The 26,735-nt window shown below is 49.4% G+C and overlaps 1 protein-coding gene across 1 annotated transcript; it reads left to right on the forward strand.

Moving 5' to 3' along the window:
* LOC119375690 (protein tiptop) lies at nucleotides 1-26,000 on the forward strand. Its single transcript, XM_037645899.2, has 2 exons — nucleotides 1-631; nucleotides 19,863-26,000. Exons 1-2 carry the CDS (start codon nucleotides 445-447, stop codon nucleotides 22,742-22,744), a joined length of 3,069 nt encoding a protein of 1,022 aa, XP_037501827.1. The 5' UTR covers nucleotides 1-444; the 3' UTR covers nucleotides 22,745-26,000.
* Nucleotides 26,001-26,735: the final 735 nt, after the last annotated feature.

The raw sequence follows: 26,735 nt of genomic DNA on the forward strand, positions 1-26,735 counted from the left end.
TTTCTTTGTGGAGCTTTGGGGCGAGGAGGAGCGCGCGACTGTACATCATCATTTGATGAATGCGTGTCTGTCACGCAGAGAGGCTTTTTGGATGGACTCCAATATGGCGATTGTTGTTGGCGGAGAAGGGGAGAACCTCCTCTCTCTCACTGGCTGCCGACACGCTCCCTCGCTCTCCGCGCGCGGGTGAGGGAGAGCCGGGGGCGAGGAGGCGACTGCGTGCTGTCGGCGCTGACGATCAACTCTCCCTTCAGTGACTTCGGAGCAACGGACAGTAGCGCCTGGGCGCCGTAGTCGTGCCGAGTTGCGTGCTCCCGAAATAGCGGCCGGTCGGACTGATGCGCTCTGCGTACCTGCTCTCTTCACGTGGCGTCGTGCTGCTAGCCGAGTGAGGGACCGTCGATTCCTTGGCGCTTGGATTACCGGTCGAGAAAGCTGGATGGGATGGTCATCCGGTCGGCGTCCGCCGAAGCGGTGGCCGTGATCGCGCCCGCGGTCACGGCAGCGACGGCCTCCGTCACGACTACGCGGCGCCGGCCGCGCAAGGCGCCGCCGCGGCCCAGCTGCCGGTTGTCGCTCGTCGACGCCGTCGTGGCCGGCCTAGCCGCTGCAGCCGCCAAGAAGCACCAATGTACGTACCACTTTCGGCCACCACGCGCGCGCCCCTGTCCTGCGCGCGACACGGGCGCGCTCGCGGTTGTCACGCCGTATTCGCTGCTTGCCGGGCTCGCGCGCCCACGGCCTGTCACATATCCCCGTGCCACGTGGTTTGCACATCGGTGGCTAGTTGCTTGATCCCATTTTCGGTGCTCGTGTTTTGATCAGCGTGTCTCGCCCTCTTTCGGGAGCGCGTGCGCCTTTCGCTCGAGACGCGCCTCTCCATTGATTCGTGGCGGCATCGCGCGGCGAGTACGCGAACTAACGTTGCAGGAAAGCACGAGGTTTCTCTGCCGTGACCGTGCCTGAGTGTTGTCGTTGGTGATCTCTCCGTGTCATTGCTTTGCTTAGCGTTTGGTGCTCAGCAGTCCTAGAACCAGAGTGCCGGAGAAAAACATCAGCATGACGATTGCCTATGAAGTATCGTGGCGTCTAGCAGGTGTCGTGTTTCTTGTGGTTTGGTTACGTTAATGGTCATATTCTCAAGATTTGCTCTGTTTCCGGTGTGTACTACAACGGAGAGCAACATTGTTTAGCTATTTAGGGTTCCTTGATTGTGAATGTCATTCCGATTATACATGCACGCTTCGTGAAATATTGTGTAGCGTCGAACACAGCTCGAGTACAATTCGAAATGCATCTGTTGGCAGGTAAAGCAAAAAAAAAAAGTGGTCTGATTCATACATATTCCTTGGGGAGCAAATGGCGTGCTCAAAGTGGTATGACCTCACCACTTGCTCTCTAACGCCATTTACCTCCCACTGACGTACTGTCCGTAGGTTATCGTTTTGCTTCTGTCGCATAGTCTTTAAATAGCATCCACATGAGCGAATATCTAAGAGCAACAGAAATCCTTATCGAATTGCACAATGCACCTTTCATTTGTGGTTATTGGGTAGCTGTTATCCGCTAATGCTTCTGCTTGTCATATATGTGCAACTACATAGGTATGCCAGGCAGACCGCATTGGCTTCTAAGTTCGTAAACACGAACACCGCGTGGCGCAGGATCAACGTCCTTCTTTGTATGCATTACAACTTCGTTCGAAAATACTTTTTCACCATGTTCTGTTATTAGCCGGAACATGTCACAATGACAAAAAATCAGTCAGTAGTTGAAGTCCCGCTGTTACCTGCAGATGGATTTAAGCACAGCTCTAGCGCTTTGCTCAGCATTTCCTCCATTGGTCGTATCACTAATGCAAGACAACCTTGCCGTACAAGTCGCACTTCGATCAGCTATATACTGTCCCTCGGAAACACCGAGTATTTTGTATCATGTGTGTAAGAGATGTGCCTTTTCAACATCAATGTTGAGGTTCCCCTCAAGGCGGTCTTTATACTCATCAGCCGAAGCAGAGAAGGCTGGTTAATTTGGTTTAGAATTTTCTAAGTGGGTTTGTCGGCAATTTTTACGGCACGGAATAACGTGCCGCGGTCGTATCCGCGTATCTAATGTATTCAACGCCTACAAGAGCTATTAAATGAATGCCGTTCGTAGTCTGCTACCCTGCACGAATATTTTTCACATATGGGGACCTGGTTATCGGTTTTGGAGGTCTCAGGCCTCATGCTTGGCAGCGTGCGAAGAGTATGGGCTGCCCGTGCTCCCTGGAAGCGCGGCACTTGACAACCCTCTGACAAGGAGTAGTTCCAATCCTGATCGAAGTCGATGTGCAGTGGGCCTATTGATTGTAACAGGATGGAGGTCACATGTGTTTGACTACGCAGCGCCCAATTCACGCTCAGAAGCAAATCGGTGACAAGTGTATCAGGAGAAAACAATTCTGCTCTTTCCATCTCATGTTCGTGTGTTGTTCCTGGTTGTCTTCGGTTTCGTGGTCAAATGCCCAACGGAATTTACTCTTAATATTTTTTTCGTGGCACTAAAGCACACTGCTTTCAAGTGTTTCCGATACGCGGGGCAAATACGCATCTATATGCGCGTATATACGCGAATTGCATTAAGAGCGCACTGCGGTGGTGCACTGAGGTGTTGCAGACACGGATATTGTTCAAGCCAGTTTAGGGATCATCCATTTACGGCACATACGCCGATGCGGCGAAGGTTATTGTCCCATGATGGAACGCTCGCACTGTATGAAGTTCGCCGCCCGCTGATCGTTTTCAGGCAAACACCAGTGAACAGGGCCGTTCTAAGAGAGGCGGCTCAATGTACAGCGGGTAAGAGAGAAGGAAGAACTCTTCAGGAATGCTTGATGGAGCCTTCTGATTGTCTTTAGCGGCACTTTGTAATCCTTTATTCTCGAGAAAGGAATGCATGTGTGCAAATTATGCTTAGCCTCTAATCTTTTTTTTTTTTTAGAAATGACAGCGTGGGTGCTGGGGTGTATTTGCCAACATTTGACGTTCGCACAAGGCCGATGATACTGTCAGACTACGGTGACGAAGAGCTTTGACACTGCAAGATATGCTCCCATGTCGACACTTGAGAGGGAGCACTTATCCTTTTGTTCTGTGCACTGTGGACCATACGCTAATCTCACAGGCTCGAAACGTGCATGTGCGTGTCACCTCTGTTACATTTATGCATGACGCTGCGCCGTGCTCCCTGATGGGCTGCGGAAATAAGCGTCATTCCCTCTCCCGAACCACTCTATATGTGCTGAATGCATTCAGCAGCCCGCATAGTAGAATCGCGTGAAACGCATGTTGCACCGTGTGCCTCAAGTGTGTTGTCACCTTATAATGCATGCGTGTCTCAAAGTGTCGTAAGTTGTTTGTTGCCCGAATTACCGTAGACTTGCTGCGGGCACCCTGCATGTTGCACAAATGCCGTATGAGTCAGGTGTAGAAATTGACACTCACAATCTCACCGCCGGGGGGTTTTGTTCTCCCCTCCATATATAGTCCTGACGGGGACCGCGTTCATAAAACGTTATTAGAATATAAATAGTTGAAGAAAGAAAGGTCTCAGAACATTTGGTGCGTAAACACTTCGACCAGGACCGTCACTTTTGTGACGTTTAGAAACTGCGGTAGACAATTTACGGTGGTTCTTCAGAACTCTGCAGGCTACCATACGTCAGGTAGAGCAGTGGAGCAGGTAGACACTAAAGGAGCCTCCGTGATTCGCGCATGTCCGTTACATCACTTCGTTTGGTGTGACATCGCTTTAATTAATGCTATTCACGAGACATGCGTATGTAGTGGAAATATTGAGCTGGTGCAATGTGCTGTAGGGTGCTACGTGGTCGTGAAAGACAGCTCTGAAGTCGCATTAACCAAATAAGTGGGTCTGGTTGGCGATAATCTGGCTTCATTAACGCCACTGGTGCCCTCTTATGCTCGCAGCAACGCTCGGCAGCTGTCTTACGCGACCTTCGTAGCATTGCCGAAGCGCTTTGAAACTAACAAGCTTGAATGGGACACGCGGAGCGCGTCTCTTTAGGTATATATACTGTGTCACGTTCGCTCGGGCAATGGAGGACGCTGTCATTATTCTTTGTGGGACGCTCGGCTGTCATTCGCTGGCCCCGTGTATAAGCTCGTTGAATCCACCTATAGAAAACCTACAGCTCTACCAGGAACGACGTCAAGGGTCCGCCGTCAATCTGTCACGTCAGGTTGTACAGAGTCAGTAGTAGTGCGCATGCATTCGCGAGAAAAAGCATTAAATACTGCTCGTTGTTTCGCGACAGAGTTTATGGCAGAACTGCTGCAGTGCGTTTATATCTATCTGTTAGCGAGAAGCGAACGCGGTTATTTGTGGCCTTTATGTGCGCAGCGGGAACAGCTGTTACCTATGCAGGCTGACTGTAGTGAAACATGTGGGGAGTCGTAGCAAAAAAAAAAAAAGAAAAGAAAAAAAAAACCGGCAGAGCGAACTACCCCAGGCACTGCAAGCTTGCCTAATTTTTTCTTTTTATTCCTCTTTGCAACTGCCAGAACGACGAGACGGGGCCTCCCTTTCAATGTGTTTTACTTTTTAAAAACTCTAACAGCTTACCCTGCGGCATATGTGAACATTTAAATGAAAACTTGAAAACCTTCACCGTGTAAAAAAAATAATAATAATAATAAGCACTGGCTCGGAGTACTTGCTGGCTGCGAGCCAACCATTCTATCTGCTGGATGTGCGTATGATAACGTTATGCGCACTAGGCTGCGGTGTACCCACTACACAAACCAAACTGCAACCCTTTATGGGCTTTGCACAAGTGGGTCCATTATCAGAAGGAAGGCCTCTTTGATACCCTTTGATTTCTCCTGTTGGAACTTTTCGAATAGTTCAGCTACATTTACTGGAGAACCTGCCAGTACGTGGTACGTTTTTTATATTATCGCAAAAACTAATAATAATAATAATAATATCTGGGGTTTAACGTCCCAAAACCACGATATGATTATGAGAGACGCCGTAGTGGAGGGCTCCGGAAATTTCGACCACCTGGGGTTCTTTAACGTGCACCTAAATCTAAGTACACGGGCCTCAAACATTTCCGCCTCCATCGGAAATGCAGCCGCCGCGGCCGGGATTCGATCCCGCGACCTTCGGGTCAGCAGTCGAGCGCCATAACCACTAGACCACCGTGGCGGGGCAATCGCAAAAACAACACCATGCACCCACAAAAGGCGAACGTGGTGTTCCGTTGCTTATTGTTTCCGTGAACAAGGCCATTTCGACTATTTTCTCAAGCTCCATCGTTAGTGTATTGCATAGCTTTTTGTTTGTAAAGTAATCTTGAATTATCCGATCGTTTTGGGATGGGATTGGAAAAAAAAAAAAAAAAGCAGAGAACTCCACTTCACTTTTCCGTGCCTGCGCTAACGCAAAGGGGAGACTTGTACGTCATAAAGTAATGTGGCCACTGCGCTTGGAGTTCGATCGTGTCGAACAAAGTCAACGTGCATGGTTCATCAGCCGGCAGGCACCACGCCCTCTTCGAGGGCGCGGATATTTCTCTGGAGCTGCGTAAATCTTCACTCTGCGCGTGTCAGTATTAAGGCGGCCACCATGCGTCACTACTTGTGGCAGTGCCGTCGACTCCGAGTTCTCGCGTACATTGTTAGGATTGTCTCGGATGACGAACGTGGCTTTACCTGCACCTCAGAGACTCCGTGTGTAAATGCCGGCGTGCAGCTCGAGCAGGAAATGCGAAACAAAGTTGTCGAAAATAGAAAGAGAATCGGAATGTTAACGAACCCGTGGTCGGAACTCAGCCTCCGCCTTGTAACCCGAATGGAGCCACCTGAGGCACTTATCATTCGATGCAGTTTGGCAGCTTAAAACGCCACAAAATAAGACTAGGCTTCTCATAGTTCTGATTTTACCCGGGTCGCAAAGACCCGAAACAAAATAAGAGATGTCGCGAGGTCAGAAGAAATTTATGCTTCCGTTTTCTTTAATGTAACAATGATGTAGCACATAAAAAAAACGAAAGTCAGGTCTCCTGACACGAATACTTCGACTGGTGTTCACGTTTTCTAACTGCGAGGGAATTTGTTCGTGGGGACAAATGCGGCTTGCGGTTTCAAATGATTACTCTCTCCGTGGACATCGTTGTGAAAGAAGCCAGTGTAATTATCCTCTTAATATAACTGCTTAGCGTGGGTTTCCCGACAAAGAGGGTTTATATTACCTATAAGCCGACCTAACTTCGCCAGTTTCTATCGGCAATTCGATGTCGTTTCTTTTTAGAAATGATAGCCGCCTAACGTTATAAATTCTGTGTTTTAATTTACCGCACTGTACATTATTTTATTTGTTCCTCTCTTTGCAAACGGCATGCGAGGTTGCAAAAATGACTTATGGCGACGTCCACACTTTTATTTACAGTTCGTAGGTTTGAGCGTCACCACTAATTGAGGACTGTGAGGGACGCTATAATGGAAGGGATCCGCGTTCGTTCATGCCCCGAAGGACCTCACTAAAGTTTTTCCATTCCATTCTATTCTGACCATTTGGGTTGGTTCACCATGTGAACTTTAATCGAAGGCTGCCTTTCTTTTCCTTTTTTTTTTTTTTTTTTGATTCAGCCCCTCAGCTTAACGCCCATGTGACCAGCGAACACTGCTATGAAGATCGCTTGAGTGCCGCGATGTACTCTCCCCGTCTGCCTTCAAGGGTTGCGCACGTTCAACCCTCACGCGACGGGGTATTCTCGTCGCTTGCGCACATAGAAGGTCACTTGGCTGTTTAGCGTTCTTATCAGTTGTCCGCAGAACTTGTTAACGTTGCCACACTTGGTTTAGCAGGTGATTACACATGCGCGAATACAGGAGTTGAACAGCGGTGAAACAGTCAAGAGAGCTTCGGTTCAACTCTCTCAGCTGCATTCGAGTGGCCTGGAATATAAGAACTATTTATAGAAGGTGGTATGCTCCCGCCGTGCGTCAATCGACCATGCGTTGGCTTTCATAGGTGACTGCGATGTTTTCAAACGGTTACTTTGAAGCGACTGTTCAATGCCATTGACTGTGGTATTCCTCGGCATCTAGCAAGGAGGCAGAGTAACGCGAAATCGCAGTGAACGGAATTCGACGTACTTGCTTAGTGAAAATAAACCGAATATGTGTGACGTTTGGCGATGACGTTGTACTTTGAAGGCTCGTCAAAATATCAAGCGACAGAGGGAGCTTCACACAGGCAGTTCACTAAAAGTGTTTAGAAGCTGTGAGAAACGCGCAAGTTTGATCGGAATAGGTGGCTGTCAGGTAGCTTCTCTAACGCTACAGAATTATTCCAAAATATGCTCCGCGAAGACAGCATGCTGAAGTATACGTAATCAGTTGAAATATAAAGTACAAACACACTAACATGAAAAGTGCGTTTAGGTATGTTATGAAAGTTTAGGCACTCACCTCCAACATCGTTCTACTGCTAATGTCTTAGAGCATTAGCTCAAAAAGTTGGATAAAAAAATAGCCAAATGACGGTCGAGAGGGTTCAGAATAAGCTTGGGCAGTAGCCGTAGTCAACAGTCATACGCGCTTATCACAGTGTCTATATTAAAGAAAGCCCAAAGTCTTAAAAGAAAGCGAAGGCCAACGTACTTAGGCGATGTGCACAGGAGGTGACGCTGCATTTTTCCACGCCGCTCTTCAGCTCAGTTATTCTTTCCATCACTGGCGGTGACACAGTCGCAGTGCTAGACGTCTTCGCTCAATGCGGCATGCTGATGGAATTCGCGAGTAAGCCATCATAATTTGGGTGCCACGCTGCGTTTGCTGTTTCAGGCCGGCAGTTGGTGACCCACCTTCAACGTGCGCTCACTAAGTTGTGCATGGGATCGATCCTCTACTCTGTCAGCGTTTTGTTGACGTCGCGTTTCACAAGATGGCGGTCGGAACATTTGTTGCACCTTCCTTGGCATGGGATTTATCGTAGTGTTCAGAAACCGCGAAGCCATCAATCAGGTTACGTAACTTTAAGTTACAGTTATACACGTATACAGACAAGCAAGCGGGTCATTGTTGAGCTGAACGGGAAAACCACAGCATCAATAGTAAACACTCTGATTTAGATGAGGGAAGGGAAGGAAGTAGCTCAAGCCTTCAAGATATTAAATTTCTTGTGCTTCCACATCTCGACGCCTGTATTCTCGCAACCCAGCATCTGCTAGGAGCGTAAGACGCAGGTCACGACCAAACTACTCCGAACGTTACTGCATTTACCTTGTTGTAATGGTACATGTCTGTCAAGTATAGACATTGCGGCACTGACTAGATAATCTGGGGCAGCTTGCGTGGCTGCAGCTGTGAAATGGGATTCACTGTGCAGATCATGAGGGATACTGGCGCTACTTATTTTTGCAGAATGAATCAACTCTTGAGAGTTAGCAAAGTCCCCTTTGAGATAATACAGTGAGCTGCAAATGCTACACTGCAAAGCAACTATACTATTTTTTGAAGGAAACAGCTGAAAAGCCTGGACAGGCAAGCTGCACACACGCAGAGCAGCCACTTGTCGCGTCCATAAGCTTGTCTTACCAGCAAACTCGGACCCATGTCTTATTGCAGCCATCGCTTATTTGCATAGTGACGATAGTAACTTCATGGGCTTAAGAATTTCAACGAAACAGAATACTGTTTCGGCGGCAGCTCCAGTGGAAGTTCACAGGGACCTGTGAACTTCCTTATATGCACTAACATTCCACTAACTTTCATTGAAGGTATTCATGTAAGCTACCGTGCGTACGTTCCCTGCCCTCTACATCTCGCAACCCCCCCCCCCCCCACCCACCCACCCACCCACACATACACTAAGCACGCGCATAAACACAGACAGAGCTAAAATAGTACTGACGTGTGCTTGAATGCGTTGATAGTCACTGTCGATTCTCGACTACTTCGATTACTGTATCGTACATGTGGTAAAGTTTGGGGGCATCTTGGTTAACGTTGTCGCTTGAAAACGAGGCTAGCGACGCACAACACAGAAAATTGAGGACATTTTTTTGAAATCATGCAGCACTCGTTAGTTTGAATACTATGAAAAGCAACGCACACCGCTGCTGGCAGTTTATTTGAAGCAGTTGCCCTTGTACTTAAATTCAAAAGAGGCAACCCTGATGCTTAGAAGGATGCAACCGTGCCCAAGAAAGATCGAATTAAAAGTTTCTTGAATTGACCATTGCAGATAGCTACTAAGACATTTAGTTTGAAAAATTATGATTGTATGCACATGCATGCACTAGGTTATAAAATTTCGGTAAATGTAATCTGACAGACGCGTTATCATACAATGGAGCATAAACGGCGTTCTTGCGAATGACAGTGACAAAGCCAGGTTAAGGTAAAACTGGTGTGATCACATTCATCAAGAAAAGCAAGAACAAGTTTAAAACTCCCGGTAACCATCCATGATTTCTATCGACCTTCCATTTTCCTAAATACCTAAGCTAACTTCGATTCAATGCAGTAGTGCCCGATTCCAAGTTCTTCCGACAGCCTCGTGCACTTTTTTTCAGACTCGCATGTTTTTAAGCCTTCTACCACAGCGTTGGTTGTCTGTAATCACGTATAGGCTTACTATGTAACGTCTGTTGAGAGAGATTTCTTGCTTCGTGACCTGCTTATAGAAGAAATCGCATAGTCATTATGACCCACATGTCAGGCGCATCACGTGCATGTTTCGTTAGTTACGAAGTTTAGCGCAAGTCTGCGCTGGGCGGTTAGTTGTAGTACTTTACGGGGTTCGGTGCGTTCCTGATGTCACCGCCGCATATATATGCCCATCGCCTTGTCGTCTTCTTTTCTGTTGCTAAATAAGATCACTTTTGTCAATAGCAGTGCGCGGTGCGTACTCTCGTGACTGGCATGTAGCGATGATCGATAGAACACAGTGTTATATTCTCATCCTTTTTTCTTAATGTATTTGTCCGGACGGGCATTCTTTTAAGAAATGGTCCAATAATTCGACCCGATAATGGATTCATCACGTACCTTCAGCTTCAGTTGTCAAGCTAAATATGAACTTTGAGCTTTAATACGCCAATGTTTGGCGGGGATTAGCTTTCCGCACCGGCTCTCCATAAAGCCGCAATCTGACAGTTCGCTTGGCAGTGTTTAATTACATTATTTCCGGAAGTATGCAAGCGCCGAACTTGATAACATCTATTAACTTGTGCTCAGCGACCTAAGTGCACTAAGAAATCGCTCGTTAACTACTTGACGCCACACTGACGTCATGGGCACGTGGTTGCATTCCCGAAATTCAAGTGTGTTATGGTTCTGTATCTTAAGGCATAGCAGGGCCTGCGGAAGGAAACTGACAACATGCCACGAGCTCCGACGCTCCATTCGTATATCCGTTGTTGAAAACCCGCTAACCAACCTAGTTTACCCATCCGTGTTAAGGTAAAGCTTTGTCTTCATGGAATCCTTCAAACTCCATATTTCTGCGTCAGAGAAGCGCAGAAGGAATTTGCAAAGAACAGTCGACGTATGTGTATGTGTTCGGTCCTTAGCTGACCGGTTTTGTGTACTTTCAGTCAGCAGCGTCGCTCAACACCGTAACTATATAGCCTCAAATATGGCGGTTCTCGTCGCCGGTGTTACCGCGACGAAGCTTGAGCTCGATGAGTCCGGAGTGCTTCCCTGAGGCGTTCTTCGGAGGCGCTATACACCTGCAGCCTTGCGTTCTGCATGCAATGGGGCTTAGCCACGTGCTGGCAGCAGCCGCGGATGAGGGCCGGCGGTGAGCGTGAGGCTGCTTCCCTGCCCTCGGGTCGGCAGCTGCTCCTGGCAGCCCTGTTTCGAAGGCCGACCTTTGCAAGTATGAGACGGACATGAATGCGGGCCATGCATGCTGCTACTGCTGCTAATAGGCGTCCCAGTATAGTTTCGACTGCGTTTTGATTCGTTCCGCACGAGCCGTTGTTATACAAGATCGAAGAGGGCTAGCAGTGTATACATGTGGCGTACGCGTCCCCCACGAGCCTATCGGCGTCCTTCGGGCTCGTCCCGCTCCCCGTACATGTGTGTGACGCAGTGGTGAGCGCGTGTTCAGCATTTCCGTTTTACAGAGCATTCTGCAGGGCGTGAGCGTCGGCCAGCATTTTTTCGCCTCTTCGGTTTCGCGAACGACCTCTTCTGATATCGTTTATTTGGTCTCATCATCATCTCGAAGGAAATTGATTCTTTCAGTTTGAATGAAAGTATGGTAATTGTTGTTTCTTTTGTCAGAATTAGCTCCTGTCTACCATTGTGCCTAAACTCATTACGTTCAGCTTTAATGACATTCTTTTGATATCGATAGTTCGAAGTCATGTCGAGAAAACAAGCGTCACTAACACAGTGAGGCTTGTGGAATAACGCAGTGGGCTCTGCCCTGCAGTAACGCTGAGCACGAAGCAAGTTCTGTCGAGTGATGTTGAACAGAAATGTGATCCACTAATCTCGTCAAAATAAGTATTTCGACGTTTCGGGTTCCATGCGCAACCACTCTTTACAGTGCGACCGCGGCTTCCCCTAATAGAAATAATGTACGCTTCAGCGTCTGGCGAAGTAATAATAATATCTGGGGTTTAACGTCCCAAAACCACGATATGATTATGAGGGAGGCCGTAGTGGAGGGCTCCAGAAATTTCGACCACCTGGGGTTCTTTAACGTGCACCTAAATCTAGGTACACGGGCCTCAAACACGGGGCCGTCTGGCGAAGTGCATGTGCGTGGCTGCAGTTTAAATTCCTCGATAGAAAACATGGTAAGGCGCTGGATGTTCGACACGATACTGAACTACGTTCTCTCTCTCTCTCTCTCTCTTTTGGAGAACTTGAGCGACGTTTCCAACACGTAGCGAGTGGATACTCTATGTATGCGAAGAAACACTGTTGCTGTTCGAGATCGCTTATACCAGACACGATTACGCCCCGTTCTTGTGAATATTTCGGTAGCCTGTAAATTTCGGGCTCTGGCCCACGTCTGCATAATCGAGACTATCTATCTCCTGTAGACGTCCCGGTACCGTCTGAATCTTCGTCCACATTTTTGCTACGTCGAGATGTTTTCCGAGTGCTGGGAGTTTTGAATCGATGCAGCTCACCCCGCACAAGCGGGCAGTCGCTACGCCGCTTATCAAATGAACGAGCCTATTTAAAGGGGTCAGTAGAGCCCACAGAGACTTGCGGATATATAGGTTTCTTAAACTTGATACGAGCGGAATAACACAGAAGCTTAAGCTCACGAACCTACTTCCAAGCAACACAGGGCAAGGACAGAGTGGTAGAGCACTCAGGGCAGGTTATACTGTCCAATACATTTCATGTATAACAGGCGGTTGCCCGTATTTTCGAAAAGCATGGTGTTCGGCAAGCAAACGCCGAGCCGTCCTTGTGAACGGGCAGGACACTCTGCCGCGGGGTGTGTATGATACACACCTCGCCAGTGCCAACTGCGACTCTTCATTGAATCGTCTAGGCCGGTTGCCATAGCATCAAAACGATCTTACGAAAGGCTGTGCGCTCAGTGAAACACCGTTGCTGACGTGTTCAAAGCGAGCCACCAAAAGTAATTCATCTGCAAAGTTTACTTTGTAATCGCCGATTCAGTCAGACCACCGTAAGCAGTCTTGTCCGAAAAAAAAAGAAGAAAATAGATATTGAAGCAACCACAGTGCAGGTTCGCTTAGTGACACGCTAAAGCGTAGTTTCCCTATGGAGAGGGTTCGTGCAGTGAGGTGAACAAGGGTTTCGTACGCAAATCGAAATGTTGCAGACTTGTAGTTTGTTCAGTGGTCCTCTGTGGTGCTTGTGTACAAGTTACTTGAAGGCGGAAGGAATCGGCACATTCGACCGTCGTTGTATCTCGCCAGATCTCTCACCTTTTAATTTTAATTTTTATTTTTTTTGCAGGATTCAGAAAGCTTGCGACCGAAGCTGTAATTGGCTTGTGGGTGGTCATGTCCTGAGAAGTCGCATGTCCGATAAAATAGGTTTTTGATGTGTGTGTGTGTGTGTGTGTGTGTGTGTGTGTGTGTGTTTAGACAGGTGTATGTCTCCATTTAAGGATGTTGGCCACAATTTCGTCGTAATAATAATAATAATAATAATAATAATAATAATAATAATAATAATAATAATAATAATAATAATAATATGCTTTTGCATGACGCTCGAACGTGTTCAATACCCTGTATTATGGTGCCAGCGTGTGTCGTTTCTGAAAGCACTGCCCTCTGAGGCAGGTGGTATTGAGTACACCTATTTAACCTATAGCTGCTGGGGATCTCGCATTCAACAAGAAACAAAATTTTATTTCAAACGCGATGACGCGGGTTTCGTGAAACTTTCGGCAGAATGAATTCAGTGCACTTGCAGAGAAATAAATTAAATGCAGCACTGAAGAACGGAAGGAAGGAATGGGAGAGAGAGAAGAAAGGCAGGGATGTTAACCACTCTGGATAAACTGGGCTAGGGTAGTTTTAAACTTAGCGGTAGAGAGAACGAGAGAGATAAAGAGGGAGATGGGGAGCGCACACGTGGACAATGCTCGCTCTACTCGTGGAACGTCACAAGGGGCCTCGATCTACGTCATACCTGTGGCCATGTTGCGAGGTGCTGCCAACTCAGATGAGCACTCGCGCTTACTTTAAAACCAAATTAAAATATCTTAAAGCTAACGTCCGCCACCAATAGTCGGTCAGAAGTGCCCCCGTATACAGGGCAATCAAACAACACGAACATCCTGAGGTTTCAGTTTTAGTTTCAATAGTCTAGAAAAACTGGTACGCCACCCTACACGGGAAAAAGGGATAGGGCAGTTTGAAAGTTAGGGGTAGAGAGCTAGAGGGGGAGCACACACACATACAGTCACACTCCTGAATGTCACAATATCGCTATTGGTCTATAACCGCTGGTGCAAGTCTGTTGTGTTCAAGAACTTTAGCAGTGCCTTCGTCGCCTTCATCCGCGACGACTTCTCAGGACGAAAGTCTAATATGACTGCCGCCGATATCGGTCTGTGGTCAAGGCGAGCTGAATAACGGAAAAGAGAAGTCGGCTTATGGTGCCGAAGTGGATGCTTGCGCGATTCGGCACGACAAACTAGGGATTTTAAAACGGCGTTAATGGCGGGAACCCAGACGATGAAAGGCACAGCGCTGCGTCCTTATTCATATGGTACCGCGTCGTTCGAGCTATTTTAAAATACGTAATCCGTTTATTGAGTAAAAACAGAGCGTGAGCCTATCGAGTGCGTGCACGACGGTATTCAACAATAATGAGCGAATACACTGGGCTGAGGGGAGAGGTGTTGCCGAAAAGGTGATGAAGTTTTGAGCACTCAAAGGGCACGATTTTATGTGCCCTATAGCATAAAAGTGAAAGAAAAAAAGAACAAAGAGTCGCGGGAGAGATAGCTTTAAAGGTACTGACAACAACCAGGCTGTGACTCGTTGGGCTACTTCGTGTGCATTCAAAGATGGCACAAACGGTATAGCTTTACAGCATAGGGTTCGTGAGGATAAATGGATAGACCTTGTTTCTAGGTTATGGTATTTCATGTGGCAGCTAGGGGAACGGTAATCAAACTCGTAATTTCTTTGCGCAGCCCGTTGAAACGAAGAGGCGTTAAAACTGGGGTGCCGGGAATTACGTAGAGCCGTGGCCGGGACTACATGATTGTAAGGTTTTGCTGCTTAGTGCGTAGCAGCAGTGCCACTGCGTTCATATCGCTTCACAGGTGTAATCCGAAACCGCGTGTGTAATGAGATTTTGGCACGTGTCAAATTGTAGGCGACACCAAAGAGAAGGAAATATTCGAGCTTCATGTGTACAGTTCCCTATGAGAAAAAACAAAAAAACAAAACATAAACAACGTTCTTACCTCCAAAAGAGGATTGGCAAGCCAGACAAAGCGTAAAGAAGGAAGTAGCGGTGGCCGACGTCGCCCTGAAGTTAACGCACCAGCTAGACGTGACGTCTTTGATTTTGTGTGCGTGTGAACGCGCATAGTCAACTTTTGAGCACTGCGTGACAGCCTACGTAGCTGAGCCTCCCTTATCCCTCACACCTTTGATGAATAAAGTTGTTACTCACTCGGTAGAGATCGAACACCAGTCTCCCGCAGAGCGCAAGACTAAACTTAATGATTTTAAAATACTTACCATTGACCACGAATTATTGCAAAACTGCATACCTTGAAATTCGGTGATCTACCGACCTACCGGGCCTGAGCCTTCGGCAAGGAATTTCTAAAAAAAGAAGTTATTTGACCTTTTGTCTCGTAATTAGCAACCTATTAATCCGAGATTAACGATAGCGTTGTGAAAAAATAAACCGTTAATGCTGACGACTTAAGTTGCTCTGTACAGTGTCCATTTAAATAAGCTTTCGCTGTTTAAATATAAGTACGTACAGTCTTCCGGAAATGGCCTCGCTACTAGGCGTTGCCCAAATAAAGCCGTTAAACGCTGTAATATGTCAACAACAACTCGACCCTTTTCTATTCACAGTGCGTCGTTTGTCTGACTGACGGTTTCCGTACGCTTGTCGCGCTGGTGTGTACGTTCTTGGGTTTCCTCAATATGTATAGTATAGGTCACGCAGTTCCTGCGTACGGGCTGTAAATGATAGCTAACGTCTTCGACTCCCACTGAGTCATCGTCTGTTTTCCAGGCCAATACGTCATGATGTTCTACAATGCAGCAAATAGCTTTATTCATCTTTTATTTATTTTTTATTTTTTTTCATGACGCGTTTCTCATGTACAGCATTACATCTGACTTCTCGGAGCGTGCGTATGGCTTACATTCGATACTCGTGCGAATCGCGGGAAGATCACTTGCCCCTGGCGATTCGTATGCTCAACTTTCCCGGAAGGTGCTCGTTTAAGCAGTAATATAATAATATCTGGGGTAAAGCGTCCCAAAACCACGATATGATTTTGAGAGACGCCGTAGTGGAGGGCTCCGAAATTTTCGACCATCTGGGTTTCTTTAACGTGCACTTAAATCTAGGTACACGGGCCTCAGACATTTTCGCCTCCATCGAAAATGCAGCCGCCGCGGCCGGGATTCGATCCCGCGACCTTCGAGTCAGCAGTCGAGCGCCATAACCACTAGACCACCGTCGCGGGGCTCGTTTAAGCAGTACTCTGAGGTGCATGTTCAGAGATGGGCATCTGTCTCTGACGACACGTAGTGATAGAACGCGAACAAAAAAAAAAAAAAAGAATTTGCTCGATGGACGACCATTTGCGAACACCTCTCTCACCGTATTTAGCTGTATTTAGAGAGCGAGAGTGATAATCGAAATGGCAGGGAGGTTAAACAGGGCTGAGCTTGGTTGGCTACACTCCAATGGCGAAGGGGAATAAGAGTTAAGCTATGCTGTAAGGGATAAGGACAGAAACTGATGAGGGACATTCAGTTCAGAATTCTAAACTTTAGAATTTTTGGTCTTATTGGTCATGCGCTTCATGTGGAAAACGCCAGTAGCTTCCCAATGTCTGTGGCAAGATGCGAAAAGACAGCTTGAAAAGAAAATATGTGATCTTAATGTCCACAGACAAATCGACAGCTTGTGAAACTGTTCGTTCAATTAGCTTTTATTATAGACTAATTTATCTGAGTTCTATCCGCCTCTATAACCCAGTGGCCATGGCGTGTGTGTATTAGTGATGCAGAACTATCGATGGTACTATCGATACTATCGATAGCTGAGTCACTATCGAACTATCGATGGTAAAAAATACTATCGATAATGCTATCCATAGTAAAAAATTCGATGGTATTATCGATAGTATAAAATCAACAGCACGAACTCACTGCTGAATAAACTAGGTTCCCCGCGCGCGTGGTACATAGTGGAGCCGAAGGAGCAGGCTGAAGGGCAAGAAAGTTGACATGCTTGCGTTCTTCACCTGAGTGCTTTGTTGACACATGATCATAAAGTCAAACTGTTCAGCCGTAGCGGAAAGAAAGGCGTTACATGTGGTGGAACTGCGCGGCTTCAAATTTATATTGCATCTTATATGATTTCAAAATAAATAAATAAATAAATAAATAAATAAATAAATATATATATATATATATATATATATATATATATATATATATATATCGTGAACTAAGTTTGTTCATTGTAAGGTGTAACTCGTTGTTTTTAGTTGCATATTTAGTGATGGACATGTTGCGACATTTTCGCTACGGAAATAACTTCTTTCGCCAAAAAATCCTCATATATTAAGCGAAGCTGATAATAGGCTATCGCAAATACTTTGGCAATATGGTCGGCCAACAACAGCATCATTATTCACATTACTATCGATAGTATTGTCACGTGGTTGCGACGGTGAAGAATGCTGCAGAAAGACTGGGAAATACGGAGCTCTTTATTTGGGCGAACTTGTGCCCAGAAATCAACCGATACACACTGCGCACTGATAGCAGCGACAACAGTCGTTGGCCGTCGAGTAATCTGATCATCGGTGGAACGCGTCATCTGTTATACATCAATAATCGAACCTTCCAGCGTTATCGCTGGTGCTCGCGTAAGCTCTCGAATAAACTGGACTATTCGCATGCGGCGCGTAATCTTAACAGAATGATCTGAAACAATCGTGAAGCTTCTCAAACATTACGGCGTGGTCTGCGCCAAACGTTGATAACAGTATTTGTGGGTGAAACCGGAATATACCAAAACAAAGCAATAAACACGCGTGGTAGTAATAGAATGGAATGGAAAAACTTTATTCAGGGCCGTTGGGGCGTGAACCAGCACGTGGCGGGCCAATCGCTAGTAATGTTACCCATGGTACTACCGATTGGACTATCGATAGTTTGTCTACACTATCGATAGTTTCAAATAAACTATCGATGCTATCGATAGTCAATTTACCGATAGTTCTGCATCACTAGCGTGTATAGCTCAGCTCGAGGTCGCAGGCTCAGCACCGTCCGCGTCGATCACATTTCGATGGGTGCTATAGCGCTCGCGTACCACGCTCGTTAGAGAACCCTAGGGTGTCGAAATCAGTCCCCAACTTAGGCGTGCCTCATAATCGCATCGCGGTTCTGGTACCTCTAACCCCATGAACTTAAGTCAACTAAGTTCTTAATGAAACTCGGAGAACACCCGTGAACGCCAGTCGCTCTTGCTTATGGCAACTACGCAACTAACGAACCTGCACGCTTATTCATAAAGCGATAATCGTTAGGAAGATAAATGAAAACTGACGCTGCTAAACCTTAGTACTGAACATAATCGAGAATGCGGGTGGTCAAAGACTGATAAGTTTTACTGGCCAAATCTTTTGCGAACATCGCACAATGGCCGTGATTGGACAGCGCTCATTTTCTATCCGATCACCGTAAACACGGCACCGTGTAACCATGCGCAGGTCTCGCGTTATAAATGATTTGTGAATGAATATTCGGGTGGCCAGCTTGAGGTTTTTGCTTTTGTATTCCAGCCGATGTATTGGCCTCTTATTTTGCTGTGGGTCCGCGACATTCTGTTCGGGTTGTCTGCTTTTTTCGTCAGATGCTCGATCACTTTCTGCGGTGAACTGCATGAACTGTCGTGCTGCAGTTGGCGGGAGTTCATTCCACGCACTGTGGTTTTGCAATAGTTCCTTGGGCACTGAGAACAGCTGGCGAGAAGTTGTAAGCAGGCGCTCGGGAACGTCAGTGTGAAGCATTTAATAAAGGTAGGACGGGGAAACGGATCGCGTAACGTGTTCAGCGTGTTAGCAGGGCAATAATCGGTTGAAGTTGCGGTACAGCTCTGCCTGGTGTGCCGCTTGACTGTGAAGCTAGACGCGTCATCGGCGCGTGTGGCATACATCATGCGCGTCCTCGCGAGGCGCAAAACGGTCGACGGCGGAGCAGGTACGCTCAGCGGTGAACAACAGCCACACTCGCTCGCAGCCAACAGCAGCACCTGGCTTCCGCAAGCGCGGGCCATCTATCATGGCAGCCTCTGCGTCGGCTGATACTTGACGGAGACAGGAGCGAAGAACGACGCCAGCGCGCGCCTGCTCGGCACGCTCGTCGCGTTGGCGGGAGAGACACTTTTGATTTTTTTTTTTCGTGTGTGCGGAGAGATCTATGTACGGCTTACGGTTGACGTCGACTGGAAAGCAAAAAGGGGACTCACTGATGTTTTCCTTTCACTGCTGGCGGTGTAGCAGTTGTTAAGTAGCACGAGTAACCTTCCGCCTCGCAATAACCGAACACAGTGACCACATGTATTTACAGAGAGAGTAAAAAGTGTCTGATTTTACTCTCTGACATGCCAGAAGTAATGTGCGAGGGGACCAAGCAGTGAGAAGGACTAGTTACTTCTGCACCATGCGGGTACGCCTAAACTTTACTTGGAGCTTGATTTTCTGGCAGACCTGCAAGGCCAACAATAACAATGACAAACAGTGGTTCTAGAGTATGTGGCTGAAATTTATTGTTATGTGGCGTGTGGATATTTTCCCCGTCGCTTCGGCTGCTCGCAACCACTTTGCACAATCCATAGAGTAACATTAAAAGTGTGCTTTCGACCCGTGAGGAGTGTTCTATTTATACTGTAGTGCGATGTTTAGTGGGTTGGTAACCAGAAGAGCGCACGAAACAGTGGGTCGTGCTTCATGCATTTACGTTGGTGATAACTATTCTTTCACCGTTCTTGCCTGCTTATATTACCCTTGCATCCTTTCTATAACTGTGGAGCTGCGCGCTCAGGCGAACGTTCCCCAGTTGCACGTCGTCTGACTCCGCTTTTCCTTTTCTTTATTTTACTCATTCGCAGGGGAGGAAGGAGAGGCGAAGGCAGACGCTCCTGCCGACGAGGCCAAGGAGGACGGCTCGGTGACAAGCGACACGCGAAGCACTTCGCCACCACTGCCGGCCGAGACGCCTCCTGCGGAGCCGCGGTCTTCGCCGGTGGACAGCGAGCGTGCTTCGGCGGCGACGCCCAAGGCTCCCTCCTCGCCCATGCAAGATGAAGAGGTGGCCGCCGAGCCGGCGGTGCTCAAAGAAGAGCCAGAGGACCGAGAGGCGCCGCCGCGCAAGACCAGCACCCCTGCTCGGGATGAAGCGCCCCCGGTCCTTGCGCCCATGGTCGTCGTCAAGAAGGAGGAAGAAGAGGAGGAAGATGATGACATGAACGAAGAGCTCGGCGGCGAAGTCGACGCCCCGCTCGATTTTAGTCTCAAGAAGCCATCGGGAAGCGATGTAGCGGAATCTGGAGATGAAGACATGCCGATCGCAGAAGGCCCTTCATCTAACGGGGCCACCGATTCACCGCTAGACTTGTCGGTGTCCCGGCGAAGAGCGCGAACGGTGCCGCACGATCACAAGCCTGCAAAACTGGGACGACTAGAACCGACTCCCGGAGGGCCCTGGCTTGGGGCTCGAATGCCGTCAGCTCCGGCGCCAGTGAGCATGGCTGCCAGGGCGATTGGCCCCGAGCCACATCACCAGCACCACTCTTGGAACGGGAAGGTGAAACGAGAACGAAGCGCCTCATCCGAACTAGGCCATCCAACGGGCTCTGCGATGAAAGTTGCCTTTCCTGAAAAGACATCTAGTAAGGGAGATGCGTTCCGGCCAGCCTCGAACAGGCAGAACCCGTGGCAAAGTCAGTGGATCAGTCGGAGCGGTGAGCAGACCAAGGATGTGTTCACGTGTGTCTGGTGCAAGGAATCGTTTCAGTCGCTGGCAGACATGACGCTGCACATGAAGCAGTCTCCGCGCTGTGGCATGGCTGGAATGCACGCAGCCGCACCGCCACCGCCGCCCGTTTCAGCAGGCCATACCACTCCTCCCCCGCCAAAGCTTACGGCTACGCCGCCAGGTGCCTCTGGAGCAACCACGAAAGACGGCGTGCCCCTTCCCCGAAAACTGGTTCGCGGCCAAGACGTCTGGCTGGGGAAAGGCGCTGAACAGACAAGGCAGATCCTCAAGTGCATGTGGTGCGGACAGTCGTTCAAGTCGCTTGCCGACATGACAACGCACATGAGGGTCACGCAGCACTACACAAACATAATCAGCCAGGAACAGATAATTTCATGGCGGACTCCGGAGGACAAGCTCGCTAATCAGTCGCAAGTCAACGCGGTACTCACGTGTAAGGTCTGCGACCAGGCGTTCGGCTCGTTGAAAGAACTCAGTTACCACATGGTCAAGAATTCTCACTACAAGGAACATATTCTTCGCTCTATTACTGAAGGTGGCGGGCGACGCCGACAGACGCGTGAGCGGCGCAAGAAGTCGCTGCCTGTTCGCAAGCTACTTGAATTGGAACGTATGGAGATGACGGCACGTTCTGGAGCACCGAGCAACCAGACGTCGCCGAGTCCGCTTGGCGCTGCTGAGTCCGACGGCAAGATTGCCTGCGAAGAGTGCGCCGAGAAGGTGGACGCCAAAGACTTTGTCCAGCACATCAAAAGCTGCAGCCGCTCGCAGCAGTTGCTCAAGACCGCGTTGCAGCAGCAGGCTCGACCCGAGCCCTGCTCTTCCAACGAGTCGCGCAAAAGCGCTGAGGACGATACGCCTCCGCCTCCACCGCCACCGCTGGAGTCGCCGCGTCCGCAGTCTGCCGAGCCCGATCGCGCGGCCTCCGCCGAGTCGGAGAAGAGGCCCAATTCTACGTCATCGTCTTCAACGTCGGTCCTCAACGCAATCGAAAGGCTCATCGAGAAGAGTTTCGACAGCAAAGGCAAGCGCGGAGGACCCACGTCGGCTGGGATACTGCAGCGACTCGGCATCGACGAGGAAGTCTACCCTCCATGGCATCCCGCGGGCTCGCCTCGCTACGGTGCCATCAAGTCAGCTGGCCACTCGCCACGGCTGACGGGAGGCCTCGCGTCGCCGTGCCCCTCCGAAGAGACACCGGCCAACCACGCTTCGCCCCGCAGCGGCGTGTCTTCGCCTGACAAGGACGCGGAGCCGCCCGTGCTCGACCCGGAGCGCCTCAGCCAACCTCGGTCGCCCGCGGAGTCCGTGTCGACGAGAGCCAGCTCGCCGGGCGCAGACGACCTGGTGATCGCTGACGGCCTGCCTTCCCGGAGGTCGTCTGAGCGCGGTGGGCCGGACACGGACGATCTGTCGTCGTCCTCGTCTTGCGACACGCCGCTGGCCGAGATGAAGACGGTATCTCCCAAGGCCAAGCAGAGCCCGCGAGCCGCAACCTCGTCGCGCTCCAGGCGCGGCCAGCACAACGGTGAAGGCGACGCGGTTTCGGACCATCCGCTCAAGGAGCTGCAGAAACTGCTGGACAAGACAGACGCGCACCTGTCGCGCGCCAACGCGCCGCAGGCGGCAAGCCCTGGCTCCATCCTGGCTTTTAGCTGGGCCTGCAACGACGCAGCCACCTCGGACTCGCTCATGAAATGCGCCTTCTGCGACACGCACTTCGTGTCCAAGGGCGCCTACCGGCACCACCTCTCCAAGATGCACTTCATCAAGGATGGCTCTGTGGCGGCGCCGGGTGATTCGCCTACCTGGAAGACCAAGGAGACGGCGCCCAAGGAGGCGTCGCAGGGCGCCGCCGGTAGCCACGGGCCGGCTGGGTCGCCAGCTGCCTCGCCGCCGGCCAGCTCGCCAGCGGCTCCTGCCGACGAGAGCCCGCACTCTAAGTTTCTCAAGTACACGGAACTGGCCAAGCAGTTGTCCAGTAAGTACGTGTGACCCCCAGGGACTCGGCAGGACAGTTGTGTGGCTCGCCAAGCTGGGACGCGGAGCAATCTTTCCATGTGATTCTCATTCTTTCGACACCTCGTTCTTCGAACCCCGTTTGTGATGATGACAGTCTGTGGACTAAAGACTCTTTGAGTGATTTGTGTGAGCATGGCCAGCCTATGCCCAACTGCGCCGCCTCCGGCGATCGGGTCTTCACTTAAAGATCTTTGCGACCGTTACTTAACTGACCTTAATGCGGCTGCCCGCAACCAAGTGTTCAGGCTGGGGACGCTAGTCGCCTGGCAATCCACAGAGTGGCAATGCTCAAGCAAAAGAGAATTCCACGCGCCGGTAGCAGTCACGAGGTGGCGGCTGGAAGGCATTGGCTGGCTACCTTAATGTGCGCGCCAGAACCAACATTCCTTAATTTATGAACGTGATGTACGCCCTCTCGTCTTCTTTCCAAATGTTTTTCTTTCTCCTTTTTTTGAGCTCACTCTTGTCATTGATTACATATCGATGGGAAGTGGAAAATTTTCAGTGTTTGCAATAAGGCATTTGAAGCACGGGCGATAGAGTTGAATGGCTGCGCTGGTTCTTTCCCAAAACACCGCGTCCTGTCCGTGTGTTCGGAAAAGGGTGGTAGAAGGGCGGGACAGCGGTAGCTCAGAGGTTGTTCTCTATGTTGCGCGTCTTGTCCGGTGTTTCACAGGAGTAGTGACCGCAAGAAACGTTTCTGCAACTATTCCGAGCGACAACCCTTGTTTGTGACCACATACCTTCTGCAGTGCACCTCGGTGTTCCATATCAAACCTTGTGATGCTGTGTTTGTTTTTTGAGTTCTTCAAAAGAACAGCGCGAGTTAGCGATGTGTCGATGTTGTAGTGCTTGCGCGGGATACCGTGCTGGGAAATGCCTTTATACGTGTACATAGAAACGACCTTTTCTTTCCTTTTTTTTCTTCGTGGGGTCTCAAGTCCTACATGCATATATTGTACTATAGTTGAGTGTGATTACCAAGAATGAATTACGCATGGATCGTCAGGTTCAGGCATTTGCTTTTATCCTCATGCACGCTGATGCTCACGTTTGTATTGAAAACGCAAAGCGTTCGCAAATATATTCATTAGGACGGCTTCAGTTGGTTGCTCACAGATGGCAAAAGCCGGCCCTCTGCGACTGGTTGCTGTTCCACGGCCGTCTGAACAACCAAAGATGCGCACGTCGAGATAGGCCTGTGCGCAGTCTGAACACATCATCACTCGGCAAGAGCGCGAGAATCTCGGCCGCCCAGCTCGCGCCAGCAGGGCGGCCTTTTCTCCTCTTGCCGCTCTTTCTGTTCGTCTTTCACTGTCGCCAGGTCGCCGCTAAAGTTCGCCACACGCCAGCAGGGGCCGTCGCTGCAGAGGATCAGCGAGCCTGCTTTGTTGCCTGTTTCGCCGCTTGCGGGTCATTCACGGGGGGCACGAACAAGAAAAAGAAACACAGCCGTTTTGTTCGCTGGCTGCGCCTAAGCACTGGGCCGATTGCTCTGCGGGGACCGCGAGGTGCGCGCGCACAGAAGGCCGTCATCTAGGTCCTGCCAGGCAAAAAAAAAAAAAGAACAGGATACAGCGAATAAGGGCCGAGATCGTAATTTGAAAACTGCAATGCGGCACGCGAGAAGCCGAGCCGGCGAGATTGAAACGACGCAATAACCGGTGAGAGCTGCTGTCGCGTGCAAGATTCCGGGAATGGTGCTGTGCAGCCATGTATTTTCACTTGGGGTGTCAGTTTTGGTAGGTGAAAACTCGTCCAGGAGACCGCAGCCGAGCTGCTTGTTGGCAGGGCGGCATCTTTTCTATTATGTATCCGGCACGTAGATTTGCGCACAGACCTAGCGCGAGTTTTGCGCCACAAACGGCAAGAGACTCCCCTCGCCTGATACGTTTACGCGGATAATAAGGAAATTTCGCCGCTGGGGCTTGCCGCATTCTGCGCGCTCCTAGTGCGCGCGCATTAGCAGGGCCGCTATTCCCGAGTTTCTTTGTGACAACTTCGGAGGCGCCACCTTTGTCGGTGGGCGCCGCGTAATTTATAGAAGTACTTGTCTGACGCCCTCTTCGCGCTGGTCGCAATCGCGTTCTCTCCGCGGTGCGACTCTGCGGACCGTGGCGCGCCACTTCGGGGAGGCACTAAACGCGCCCCGCTGGTGCCCCGGAATGAGCGCTTTAGCTGCGCGCCGAAATGATGTTGCATATCATGCCGATGACGCTGCGTGGCGCGGAGGAATCCCCCATCCCTGGAAGTGGCGTGCGCATTGGGCGCGGCTGCCACGTCGTACTCGGCCGCGGCCCTGCGTCGTCAGCCCTCGGGCTCGGCTCCCTGTCCGAGCCCGTGATTTCTGTAAAGACTAAGAAAAAAAAAGTGCTAAGCTGGCGAACGTTGTTGTAGCCTGTATCTCGTTATATAAAGGAACCTGCGCACTCGTCTCCTTGCAATCAGGCACGCCTGCCTCCCGCGATTCCCCGACGTCTCTCGAACCTGCGCCCCGTATGTCTATCTAGCATGTCGATCTCTCTTTCTCACAAACACACACACACGCTCTCACGCCTCCTTCCCCGTTCTCGCGATTCTTTGCGGCGCTTCGGCGTTTCAACCACGAGAAGCCCGCGCGGGCAAGCGCGCCTCATCTCCCGAAGGCGCGCGCTGGCGACGGCCCACGTCTCAATCAATCCCAGTAGAAGAGTGGACAAAAAAGAAGAAAAAAGAAAGCTGTCGTCGTTCCTCTTCTTTTTCTGTCTCGCAAAAAACTCCTTTTTTTTGCTTATTTGATTAGCTTGGTTCTGTCGAGACCGTTGCGTTTCGCCGCATGTCCGGGGTCCCCTCTTAGCACAGCTGCTGTGCGTGTGAGTGGCTTTTTCAGTGTGTCTGCGCGTGTGTCTGTGTCCCGGCGAGCATCGCTCTCGCTGGGCTGCGAAACAAAACAAAAACAAAAAAAGAAGCACGAGGGCGGGAAGGGAAGGAGCACCGTACGACGACCTGTGTGGCCACTTGTCCCGGGAAAAAAGTGACAAAAGAAAAAAAAAGGGAGAAGAAGAAAATAACACGCGATTTTGTTTGTTGTGGTTCCCTGGAGAACGCATTTGTTTCTGTTTTTGAGTTGGCAAGTGCTTCCACTTTTCCCGCATTGTACATATGACCATTGAGACGAAAAACTTGAAATTGTATATGTCTATATTCCTATTATTTATTACTAATAAACTCTATATCGCGACTGCGGAAATGTGTTGCCTCTGTGTCGTTCTTATTCGGCTTGCATACCAACGAACAGATGCGGTGCTTCAACGTTGGACATCGCATAGCATCCAACGTCGTTGAAGTCGCTGTCTCCAATAGTTCAAGAAATGGAGCTGTTTCTTTGACGAAATACCCTTTGAGACGCAGTGGAGTCTGTGATAATTAAGGACAAACGGAAAGAACTAAGTATTGTGAAGGCAGCTTTTTGTAATTGAACGGAGGGGAGAGCATGTGCTATGACCTATCGCGGGAGTGTGGTTAACTACATGGGCAAGTTGGCATGAATTCATTGTGGGTACAGCGCAAAAATTACGGACGAAACACAGGAAAAGTATAAAGAACACAAACAAGCGCCGTTTCTGTTCTTCACTATTCCTGTGTTTCGTCCGTTTCTTTGCACTATACCCACAATGATGGCCTATCAACTGTCCAACTGTAATCGTGAATTTGCATGCGTAAGGCGAACTAGCTCCCAGGCATTACTACTGGTTATACTATGCAACTTCTCTATTGCAAAATGATGTCATGCTGACGGTTTCGGTACGTTTAAATCATTTGCCACTATGCGCATAAGTCGTACGCAACCTCAGCGAACTAAGAGCTCATGTACCGCACAACCTTTAGTGAAACGCTGCAGACGACAGGAGATGGTGAGATATTCGTGAGAGTTAAGGCTGCAGAAAGTGCGGCCCCTATTAGGCACTACATAGGCCGTTACAAC

This window comes from Rhipicephalus sanguineus, chromosome 1 (genome assembly GCF_013339695.2).
Source record: "Rhipicephalus sanguineus isolate Rsan-2018 chromosome 1, BIME_Rsan_1.4, whole genome shotgun sequence".
In the NCBI taxonomy this organism is placed as follows: domain Eukaryota; kingdom Metazoa; phylum Arthropoda; class Arachnida; order Ixodida; family Ixodidae; genus Rhipicephalus; species Rhipicephalus sanguineus.